This window comes from Girardinichthys multiradiatus, chromosome 1 (genome assembly GCF_021462225.1).
Source record: "Girardinichthys multiradiatus isolate DD_20200921_A chromosome 1, DD_fGirMul_XY1, whole genome shotgun sequence".
In the NCBI taxonomy this organism is placed as follows: Eukaryota; Metazoa; Chordata; class Actinopteri; order Cyprinodontiformes; family Goodeidae; genus Girardinichthys; species Girardinichthys multiradiatus.
The window spans coordinates 42,901,545-42,913,937 of NC_061794.1; the positions used below are offsets into that span (position 1 = coordinate 42,901,545).

The 12,393-nt window shown below is 41.1% G+C and overlaps 1 protein-coding gene across 2 annotated transcripts; it reads left to right on the plus strand.

Moving 5' to 3' along the window:
* Window positions 1-2,916: 2,916 nt before the first annotated feature.
* On the plus strand, window positions 2,917-10,009 carry sall4 (spalt-like transcription factor 4). Of its 2 annotated transcripts, none has more exons than XM_047363898.1 (4): window positions 2,917-3,142; window positions 5,079-7,499; window positions 7,602-7,906; window positions 8,015-10,009. In XM_047363898.1, exons 1-4 carry the CDS (start codon window positions 3,076-3,078, stop codon window positions 8,450-8,452), a joined length of 3,231 nt encoding a protein of 1,076 aa, XP_047219854.1. In that variant the 5' UTR covers window positions 2,917-3,075; the 3' UTR covers window positions 8,453-10,009. The 2 variants fall into 2 exon arrangements, with proteins under 2 accessions (XP_047219854.1, XP_047219918.1); XM_047363962.1 differs by lacking the exon at window positions 2,917-3,142 and adding an exon at window positions 3,278-3,459.
* Window positions 10,010-12,393: the final 2,384 nt, after the last annotated feature.

Consider the following 12,393-nt stretch of genomic DNA (forward strand, 5'->3'; position numbering starts at 1 on the left):
AAGAAACGTTGTATTCATGTGTAGCCTCTTATTGGGGCAATAAACTGTCTAGACAGCACTCCCCTCTTTTTCTACTTCAGTCAGACCCTCTGAGAACATTTGTTTATCTGAATATATTGGCATGTCTTTGTGTCCCGCTTATCGGCTGTGGCTTCATATTACACATGCTTAGGCATTTCAGGCTTTAAAAGAGGCCAATCTCACATATGAGCAAGGATACCTAAAATGTACAGCCTGTAGTTCATTTCAGGTCAAACTTTTGGCTATGATGATTTACATTCTTTTGAAAGGCATATTTTTTCCAAACCTGAAGAACCCTTGTTCATAATTATGTTGTGTTTAAGTACAAAATCAAAATTAAAGATTGCATAGCCAAATCCAGAGGCAGGGTCTAATTTTCTCCAGTTAATCATAAGAATGTAAAGATTCTCAACTTTAAAAGGCATAAAACAACAGGATGCCAACAACAAAAGTTTGCCATTCATGATGAACCATACCTAAATAAACAATTTTCTATGCACCATTCTTTCTGTTCTGCTTTCAAAATTTGTTTACGGCCTTTACACTTTCCCAGTTGTGTTATGTTTCTGGGAAATCTGACTCCATAATAGCACTCCCTTTTTCTCCCATCATCCTTTTTGCATTTTATGTCGCTTCAGTGATCCTTCCTGTCTCCACATTTTTAACAGCAGCATTTGAACAGCTTGGTGAGAAGGCACAATCTAAAAGCGAAATATATCCTGTCTGGAAATCTGTAATTAAGAAAGCAAAGCAGGCATATGACCACCTTTTACCCTGTTTGCACTGAACACATCAGAATGTTTAATTTACAGTTTTTTAAAAGTGACCATAAATGCCCCTCATCTTTTTGTTGTTTCTCCCTAAAGTTTTGGGAGAAGTTTGTGTGCCTAAACGTCCTGGAATGCTTCAGGCACACAAGCTGAGCCAACGATGTGAATGTTTGCATGGCCAGCAGAGCACAACCAACCTCCATTTCTGTAAAACACAGCAGCATGAAGTCAGTTCTTTCTCTACTTAAACTGAATTAACTGCGACAAATATCTGATCAAATACAAGCAGAGCGTCATCACACTTGGTAGCTTGCTTTTACATACAGATTAATTTCTATATAATTATTGGTAGAGGCACAATAAAACGACTAAGCATGGATGGTCTCCTTTTAAGTCATATTAATTTCAATATTCTTCTCATAAACCTTCTTTGACTACTTGTTTTAAGCTACTGCAACTGTTAATAGTTCGGTGCACATATACTGCCTAGAGAAACTACTCATACAGTACTTGTTGCATGTTTTTACATTTTGTCACATTACTACCACAAAACCTCAGTGAATTTTGGGTGGATCTTATGTCATAAACAAATACAAATGGGTGCATAATGTGAAGTGGAAAGAAAATGATGGACTGGATATTTGCCCATTCTTCTTTGCCAAATAGCTCAATATCAGTCAGATTAGATTGACATTGACTTTCATCAATTTCCAAGTCTTGATATATTCTTAATTGCACAAAAGCCTGGACTTTAACTGGGTCATTCTTAGGAATGAATGTGCTTTGATCTAAACCATTCCATTCAGGGTCATTGTCCTGCTAGAAGGTGAAACTTCACCACAGTCTTAAGTCTTTTGCAGCCTCTAACATGTTTCCTGCCAGTATTACCCTGTATTTAGGTTAATTCATCAACTTCATCTTACCATCAACTCTGACCTAGAGATGAAAAACATTCCCACAGCATGATGTTGCCACTACCATGTTTCATTATGGATATATTGTGTTCAGGGAATGTACAGTGTTAGTTTTCTTCCACACAAGTTGCATTTTGGCCTCGTCTGACTAGAACACCTTTAACGTTTTTGATGTGTCTCCTATATGGCTTGACGCAAACTGCAAACTGAACTTCTTATGGTGTGTTTTTTTAACAATAACTTTCTTCTTACCAGCCTACCATGAAGGCAAGAATTTTGGTGGGAATAATTAGTTGTCATTTTAACAGGTTCTCATGGTTGACTTGTGGGTCTGTGCTGCTCCTCCAGAGTTACCATGTGCCTCTTGGTTGCTACTTTGATTAATACTTTAATAGTAGGTTTGTAGCTGTGTTACACTCTTTGTCCTCTCACAAACGTTTGGGTCCTTCACTGAACAGCTGAATTTATACGGACATTGCTTTACAAACAGGTGGACTTTAAATATTAATTTGGTGACTTCTAAGAGCAACTGGTTGCACTGGATTCTATTTCAGTTCTATTGTGTTGAATACTAACTAGCACCACAGTTTTTAGATTTTTATCTTTAACATTTTTTTTAACAGTTCATCTTTACATCACAGTTATGTCCTACTTCGTGTTGGTATATCTAATAAAATCCCCAAACTTTGAAGTTTGATATGTTGATGCAACGTGTGAAAATACATAATTGTGAAAGGCTTGTACTTGAGCAACATTTTTCCACATTTTCTTTAATATGCTTCAGTTTCTGCGCATTTCTAGGCACATTTGGTATGAGTTCTTCATAATGCAATTGCTGCATCACGTTTCAGTGGGAGAGCAATGATGAAAGCCTGGCTTTAACACGAAGAGCAGCGGTCAAACTCAGCAAAATGGTTGATAGTTGTAGCTGTGTTTAGGGAAAGGAAGTAATATCGACTTTTAAGTACTTTACGTTGAAGACCATTTAAAGTGAAGAGGTTCTGCTGGCCTGCCGCGCGTCTATGTTACAGTAGCCCACATATTTCATGAAGCAGGAAAATAGCGAGAAGTTAGATATTATTAACCCTGCCTCCATTCCTCCGCCTGGCCACTAGCGTGCCTCTCCACGCCCCCTCCGGCCACACCGCTCCGCTCATCAATAGGGAGCGGATTTGAATAATGTGTGAGCTTTTGGACTGGAGCCAATCAGCTGTCAGGGGCCTGCGATAAATCGCAATGCATTATTGATAATAATAATCACGTTGACATGCGCATTTCTACTGGAAGGGGGGTAATTTTTCCAAGGCGAAGAATTTGTTGAAGAAGCGGAGGAAAATTGCCTGCGACTCTTTGCTCCTGATGGTTGCACCATGTCGAGGCGCAAGCAAGCCAAGCCGCAGCACATCAACTCTGACGAGCCTGGCTCAGTGGAAACTGGTGAGTCTTACACGCGAGAAAAGAGGAGGAAACTGGAGAACTAAACTTGTATCGTTGCTGCTTTTCTCAACGAGTCCCTCTGTTTTTTTGTTTTTTGTTTTTTTTTCCAACCTCGGAAGGTTTGGAGTTTGTTTCTGTAAAAAAAAAAAAAAAAAGAAAGAAACATTGTCCTGTCGCACTTTGACCTGTTGCTGTCCCATTGACTTGGTCGAGGTTGGCCCAAACTTAGCCGCGGTCGTGGGAAGACCCACGTTGGAAAATAATTTTCAGCATACAGACGCGCACACAGGTGCCTCGCGACTTCAAAATGCAACATTGTAAGTTTTTACTCTTTGAAGCGGCCGACTACCAACTTTTATTTTATAGCTCAGAGCGACCGCTTCTCATTTAAGTTAAATCTGTAACATTTGAGTCAAATTAGTATTCCTGTGAAACTATTAAGCCTCTTTATTTTTTTTTATTCGTGTTCTTTTAATTTTTTCCATCAGTTTGCGCTTTAAATTATGATTGATGTTTAGAATATTTTTATTTGTATTTATATTACAGCTGTTTTTTTTTTAAGGGGGTTAGTCCGCCGTTTCGCCCCAACTTATTGCTTTTAACAGTTAATCAGCTACTTTAGACATGCATTCTGTAAGATTTTTTAATAGGATTTTGTTTGTTTTTTAAATATGTTTTATGCTCATATCTCAGACAAAAACTGCATGAAATGTGACTCAGGAGTAAGCTGATTTATAGACAATAAATCCCCCCAGTTAATGCATGACTGTTCCCTTTACATATTCGGAGAGGTGGGGGATGGAGCAGCAGTCGCCTTTTTGTGGAGACTGGGTGGGGGTGCGTTTTTTTCTTTTTCTTTTTTTGGTGTTGCCATATGTAAGCTGCATTGCAGTCGCGGTTCTTACCATTTTTATACCTATGAAGATGTGAAGTTAAATTGTATGAGCTGAGGGTTGTTTAGAAAGCCCTGTTGCTTCAGGATATTGCGTTACTGGAAGATTTGTGTGCTGATCTCATTCATGTTGAGTCTGACCTCGTGTCAGATCCCAGTAAAGGTGATAGGATACAGTTCATGCGCCGTCAACTTCCAAACTGCTGCTCATTTCGCTTAAATGTTCTTTATAGTAGATAAATGCTAGCTTCATTCAAAGACTGGCCCACAGACTTGCATATACTGTAAAATCGCAGGTGTTTTTTCCAACGCCGAAGTTAAGAGCGGTCTAACTGTATAGTGCGGGAAGCCACACTTACTTCTCCCTCTTGGACTCTGAAAATAATGCAGTTTCCCTTTTTTTCCCCCGTGACAACGCTTCAGTGCCTCCTGGGGAGCAATTAACAAGGCTAAAAGTTTCCTTGGGCAAGTGCAGGCAGGTGGCCTGCCTCCTTTCTTTGGGGGCATTTGCATTTAACAAGAAACTCTCGGTCAACAGGCAAATTAAAACGCACACTTTAAGAAACGATCAGTCTTTCTTGTGGTGTAAAGATGCGGTTAATGGTGTTGTAAATGCATACCTGCATTGTTGGACATTCATATTTTTGTAGAACAAAACACAAAATGATAGGTTTATTTTTTTGCCGTTATAAATGAGCCCAAACATAAAAATGATTTTCTACCCCTTAGCACTTTTATTTAAAGGTGGAGGAAACTTTTGACAACATAATGTCCTGCTCCTTTGTCTTTGAGGCTTTGTTTTATCAAAGGTGAATGATCGCCCTCTGCTGGCCCTATGGACACTAGGCAAATTAGTTTTAACTGCTGTGAAGCTTTAGAGAGAGAGACACGACCTGACATATTAATCTCCGTATTTGTTTTTGTGTGTGTGTGTGTGTGTTCTGTAATAAATATCGCCCAATTTTGAAAAATGTTCATTTGTTTAGTTGCCAAACAAGGCTGTATAAAGCACATTCATATGAATCTCGTGTTTTCTACTTTAAGGGGTTCCTCGAGATGGTCAAGCAGAGGATGCAGGAAATGATGTAAAGAGGTTAAGGATGGATAAAGCCAGAGTCTGCAACAAGTGTTGCGCAGAATATTTTGATGAAGCAGAGTTTCTGGAGCATGAAAAAAATTGCACTAAAAGTCAGCAAGTCGTCATCATGAAAGAGGGGGATTACAATGAGGTGCCTGAAGAATATTCACAAGGGTCTCCTGAAGGCCTGAACAGCGACCATGATGATGGTCAATCCAGCAATCATTCCAATACAGACCAAATGGAAGAGTCGAGCATGACTGCCGAAGACTCTGGACACCAGGATCAAGCAGATATGTCTACTAATCCTGAGAGCGCTTTCCAGTGTTCACCTAAAATTCAAGATTCAAATGTCACCCTTCAAACCCTGCCTGATACTAAAGTGGCTGTCTCCCAGCATTCTTCCAATGCATCTCAGGCCTCACCACAGGATCTCCTTCAGGCTATCCCCATCATTTTGGAACAGCTAGTGTGTCTTCAGCAACAGCAGCTGCAGCAAATTCAGCTAACAGAACAGATTAGAATCCAGGTTGCCATGATGACCCCACAGGGTCTGCAGCCATCAGTAGGTACAGCAATGGATCCCCTCAAAGCTCTTGGTGCACACTTGTCTCAACAGCTGTCTGCAGCAGCAGCTCTGATAGGTAAAAGAACTGGCGCTGAGAGCCTTTCCATGGAGTCAGTAAAGCAAGGTAAACTACCTCTTCCCACTAGAATTCCTAACACTCTGAGTGCAGGACTGGGAACAACGGCTTCTAAAACAGACATTTTGAAGGGTGGTCCAGATCTGGCAAGCCGTTTACCAGCACTACTGCGCCAGTCACCAGGTGTTATGGGTTTCCCTAACACCTTTAATAGTATCCAACCAGGGATTGACTCTTCTAAAAAGCTGAAAGCAAAGATGCTGACACTCCCACCAGAATCAAAGAATGGGGAGTCATTGTACAAGCACAAGTGTAAATACTGTGGAAAGACCTTTGGCAATGATAGTGCCCTCCAGATTCACCTGCGTTCTCACACTGGGGAGAGGCCTTTCAAGTGTAACATCTGTGGAAACCGCTTTACGACCAAAGGAAACCTCAAAGTGCATTTCCAGAGACATAAAGATAAATATCCTAACATCAGCATGAATCCCCATCCTGTACCAGAGCATCTTGACACTATTCCCACCAGCAGTGGCATTCCCTTTGGTATGTCTGTGCCCCTCGATGAGTCAAATTTGATGGAGGTTAAGCCTGTCCTAAGTCATCCAGCTGCTGGGTTCAACCCCCAATCTATACCTGGATTCAAACCGACGTTTGATGGCTTTGGGAGTGACCCATTCCCTCAAAAGGCCTCTCCATCAACGAGTGATAGTTCCCCATCCATTTCCACAGTGTTTGGACCAGACCCAGGACTGGATCCAAATCACAAGGAGGCTAAAGAACTGCTTGGTGCATTCCATCATATGAATGGCAGTACCCTTCCAGGAGAACTAAGCTCCGGAACAGCAAAGCTTCAGCAAATGGTGGATGGCCTGGAAAAGAGGACCAATGATCCCAATGAGTGTGTTATCTGCCACAGGGTTCTCAGTTGCCAGAGCTCACTCAAAATGCATTACCGCACGCACACTGGTGAAAGGCCGTACAAGTGCAAGATCTGTGGCCGTGCATTCTCAACAAAGGGAAACCTCAAGGCTCACTATGGAGTGCATAGAGCCAACACTCCACTCAAAATGCAACACTCATGTCCCATCTGCCAGAAGAAGTTTACCAATGCTGTTGTTCTGCAGCAGCACATTCGTATGCACATGGGTGGGCAGATCCCCAACACTCCAATGACAGAAAACCAGTATGAAGCAGCAGAAGCAATGGAGCCATCGCCACCACAGGAGAAGTCGGTGGACAACAGCAGTGTTGAAGGAACTGTGGAAGATCATGAACCAGAGCTGAACTCCCAGAAGCTAAACGACTCATTAAACTCTCTCCAAGCTGCCACTGATCAGTCTCAAAAGCTTGCACTGCCTGTACCATTTTCCAGCCTAGATGTTCTGAAGAATCTCACCTCTGCTCTTGCCCTGAAACGACAGAGTAGCACCACTTCAGAAAGCGAGGGAACTCCCAAAGGCTCGCCACCAGTTCAGAGAGAGCAGGAATATCAGAATGGCCGCAGTCCTGCGATTTCTGATTCAGCCATATCCTTTCACTCCTCCTCCCCAGTGAACATTAGCAGCAAGTCTCCTGAGTCAGCAGGTGATGAATTTACCTGTAGTCTGTCAAAACAAGAGTCTGATAGAGCACAAGATGGAGGTGAATCAGGTGGAGCCCTTGACCTCACAGCATCAAGCAGCTTTAATACCAAAGTGATTAAAGAAGAACCTGGCATCCCGTTTACAAATGGGGACTATGGTGAGTTTAATAGTTTACATTTTGTATTTTTTTTTTTTTTACATGTTGGAAGCTGTCAAATAAAAGTACACTGATCAAATTCTTTGTCTGTTGCATTCACAGCTCCCAGCAACATACCTTTTATGAAGATGCCTCCAAGTTTGAGCAGCCTGGAAATGAAGATTCCAACTGAGAATCCTTTGGGCTCTCATGGATTATTCAGCTCCCAAATGCCTCAGGGAACAGCCATACTCTCCTCTATCTCCACTGTACCTCGGCGATCCACCAAACAGCATATGTGTAATGTCTGTGGCAAGAACTTCTCATCGGCCAGTGCTCTGCAGATCCACGAGCGTACGCATACAGGGGAGAAGCCCTTTGCCTGCAACATCTGCGGCAGAGCTTTCACCACAAAGGGAAACCTGAAGGTATGTCTTAACAGTTTTTGGGAATTGGACGAGGCGATTTTTATGTATAGCCATGACATTAAGCATTGCAACAAGATTTTGACAAGAGAAATGATTCTGTTTTTAAAGGTACATATTGGCACCCATATGTGGAACAACGCATCACGCCGTGGCCAGCGTCTTTCCTTGGAAAATCCAATGGCAGTAATGGCAATGGGCCCTGAAGCCAAGCTTTTGCCAGAAATGATGCAGGCGCCCAAAGATCTGGGTTCGTCACAGATGAGCTTTGACCCATCTATCTGGAACCAGTATTCTGCTGCCGCCTTCACTGGTGGCTTGACAATGAAGACCAATGAAATTTCAGTCATTCAGGGAGGTGGCATCCCGCTGCCTGGGAGCCCTGCTGGTGGGCCACTGATCGGATCCACCGGGGGCCTCTTGAAAATGGACGGATCCCACTCTGGCTTGCCTGCCACTATGGCTGAAATGGAAAAGAACAGCTCAGAAAGTGTGCCAAAGTCACAGTTTCCACATTTCATGGAGGAGGGCAAAATTGCAGTTAATTAGTTTTTTAATCACCAGGTAATGCACCCCAAAGACCCCTTCTCAGTTTTTGAATGTCTCTTTTTCTTTTCTTTTTTTTTTGTTTGAGGTACAATCAATGTTTAAAAAAAAAAACCTTGCTGAATTCCACCTAGATTGGTTGAGAGATTTCCTTTTTTACATTGAAATTACAGAAGTTCTCTCCCCTCCTGATCTCAGTGATTTTCGAGTGTTAACTTGGTTTATAACTACTGTAGGACTTTTATTTTTTATGAACACATATGCGGGTATTTTCTCATGTTGACCTTTATTTTGTTTGCTGTCTATACAGAAGTTTGAATGTATAACTTACTTGAAACTGCTTTAACTCAGACTGTCTCCTTAAAAACCTCTTGAAGGATTACGACTTTTGGACTTTGTAGGAAAAGGGGCATGAATTTTAAGAACCCCAGTCGGACCGGGCAGGACATGGTCTCAGTGTTTAGAATTAACTGCTATGGTTAACTGTATGTGTCATTTAAGACTACTTTCCCTTTTGTTGTGTGTCATAGGTTTTATGACATTGTGCATTTTTCTCATGATAATTGCCCTTCAGCTTTTTTTATTGTGAAAGGGGATTTTGATCAGAGCTTTCCTATAAAATCAACGTTCTGCAGTTTTAGATTGTGGAATATAAATGCATTTTTATTGTATTTGTGCCAAGGTACAGTTGTTGCTCCCACATCTGTTGTCTAAGTGCCTGATCTGAGTTAAACCTGCATTTTTATGGCACTGTTGGATTGTTACAAATACTCTATTAGACTGAAAAAAAAATGGTGTTTCCTTATGTAGTGTGGCATACATTTCATATTTTCAGACGTTTTGTTCATTGTTTACTCAAGTCGATTCTTCACTCATACTCAGCTGTGAAACTTAGTGACACATTTAGTTGGCTGAGCTCAGAAGGCTGTCTTATGCTTAGTGTTGTCATGCCTGCACTTTATTTCAGGTTCTAATTGCTTTTACATTTCACTGCTTTTACTGTAACTGAATAAAAGGTGACAAATGGTCATTTTAGTCAACCTTTTCTTCTTATCACAATGATTCAAACTAACAGTCAAGATTTCCTTTTTCTTCTTTTTGGTAGTCTTATCAGTTTGTAGCAAAATGTATTTATTTATGAGACGAAATGCTTGAGTTTAGGGGTAAGTTTCTACCTCATTTCGATATTAGTTGTCCCTCAGTGCCCCTCACACTCAATGCAATGTTCTGTATATTTTTTTTCTATGTATGCTATGGAAATCTTCATTCTCAACCTGCTGAGTTGAACAGTAATGAATGTATCACTGGACACTTTACCCAACTCAGCCTGGTCGAGTACTCGGTAGGCCCCTGCTGTTCATTCCTTTATCGATATGCATTTGCCAAGTTGTGCCTTCCTTTAAGTAAACCATGTCCAACCTGTTCTCGAGTTGCCTCCACAGTTCAAGCAACGTGGAACCAATTTGATCCTGTTTACAGTGTAAATGTGTTGTTTTTTTCTGAGGTTTCTTTGAGCTCAATGTTTTCTGATTTTTGAAGAATAAAATCAGGGTGACTTTTTTTTTTACATTTTCCTGTCATCTTTTTCCAAAACTAGCCAGACTTGTTTGACCAACCTTATGAGTGGGGCTACTTTTCCATCAGGTCCATGCTACACAAGCACAATAATTCACCCAACCTAAGGTTAATTTCCTCTCCAACCACAGCCAACATTCACATAAATCCCTCATTTACATTAATTCACCTTCAGAGGGCTAGTGCAATCCTTTCTCCTAATTCTCATTTCCCACCACCATTAATCCAGTGGAATTTTGCATTCTCAACGAAAACTTATTTGCATTCACAACCGAAGCACGCTGCCCATTTTGTGTCAACTGTACATTTGGCCACTTCCTCTGCAGTTTTAAATGATGCAATCATTTGCATAATTGACCTTAAAGGAGCCAAGCAAGTCTTGTGGGCAAGCAGAAGGCCGACTTTAGAAATGATGTAGCCTGTGCAAACACTGAATCAGGTTCTGTAAAAATTTGTTCATGGATGGTATGTATGTTTTTTTTGTTTTTTTTCTAAGAATTTTGATTTGGAAATGGAATCTATAAACTGCAAAGCCTTATTAAAAGAAAATCCAAATCAACCCGGATCTACAAAGAACCCATAAAATGAAAAATGACTGGGCGTCATGCTTAGTTGAAACATCATACAGGATGGAATCATGAAAGCCATTGCTTATTTCCATAGTGGTGGCTTCCTAAATCATGATAACAAAGACCAGTTCACCTCTGCAAATGTCACAACACTGAGGCCAAAGTTGTGGTATGCAAATTTAATTATTGTAGACATTACTTATTATACAAATAGTGCATTTTGCAACAAAAGTGTAGAATCACTGTGTCTCATTTACATTGATATATGTTTGCACCTGTTGCTTTGTGGATTTATAATTAATGCTGAGGGTGTCTAACAATACAGCCAAACTCCCTTCAGACCACACATTCACAGGACTGATCCAGGGCCAAGCCAGACATGGGATGCCTTGTGAACATCGGCGCTTTACATTAGCATTTTTTCAATACTATTAATCCACTGAAATATTGTAAGAATGTTTAACTACAGAATATTCATATCCCTTTACCTTGGTTCAGTTTGTCATGCCACACCCACAAACCTCGATGTAGTTTAAAGGGACTTAATGTGTTGGAGCAAAACAAAGTAGGTCCCTGAATCAGAAGAACAACCTTTCTACATGTCAATTCAATTCAGTTTATTTATATAGCGCCAATTCACAACACGTCGTCTCAAGGAACTACACAAAAGTCAGGTACATACATTCCAATTAATCCTAACCATTGAATAGTGCAGTCAGATTCAGTTATTTATTCAAATTGGATAAAAAGTTTTTCTATCTAAGGAAACCCAGCAGATTGCATCCAGTCAGTGACTTGCAGCATTCCCTCCTCCCAGATGAGCATGTAGAGACAGTGGACAGTCACTGGCGTTGACTTTGCAGCAATCCTTCATACTGAACATGCATGTAGCGACAGTGGAGAGGATAAACTCCCTTTTAACAGGAAGAAACCTCCAGCAGAACCAGGCTCAGTGTGAGCGGCCATCTGCCACGACCGACTGGGGTTTTGAGAGAACAGAGCAGAGACACAAAAAGAACAAAGAAGCACTGATCCAGGAGTACTTTCTATGAGAAGGAAAAGTAATTGTTAATGGATGTAGCTCCTTTAGTTACAGTAAAAGCTCTATGTCTAGGGGAGAGAAAAGGTTAAACACTGAAAGACAGGGCCATGTGGATCATCGGTAGAGGGTGACCATTAAGTTGTTTCCAGCAGAAGCTCGGACGATGCCCCTCTCCAGAAAGATGTCACAGGTAGACACAGTCAGGCCAGTTGTAGCTTCTAGGAAGAGAAAAGAGAGAAAAAAGTTAAAAGCTGAAATAACAGCAAATAATGCAAAATTGGAGAGTAGTGTGAGAATGTAGCGAAGATAGTGAAAGTGGTCATTATGTCCTCCAGCAGACTAAGCCTATAGCAGCATAACTACAGAGATAGCTCAGGATAACCTAAGCGACTCTAACTATAAGCTTTATCAAAAAGGAAAGTTTTAAGCCTAGCCTTAAAAGTAGACAGTTTGTCCATCTAGTGCCCACTGATGGTCATTGTTATACTAAGAACCACAACGATTGGGATACCTCTCTCTGTCAGATTGATTATAACCATTGGAAAAGAGAGGGGGTCATACAGGTAGCAGAAATGGAGGGTGTGTTGGCACCTCAACCGTAACTGAGCCGGTTTAGGCTAAACCTGACTCCCCCTTACTCCATCCAACAGGGAGGGAAGAAGACGGAGGTAAAAATAAGGAAGATAGCTCAGGATAACCTAAGCCACTCTAACTATAAGCTTTATCAAAAAGGAAAGTTTTAAGCCAAGCCTTAAAAG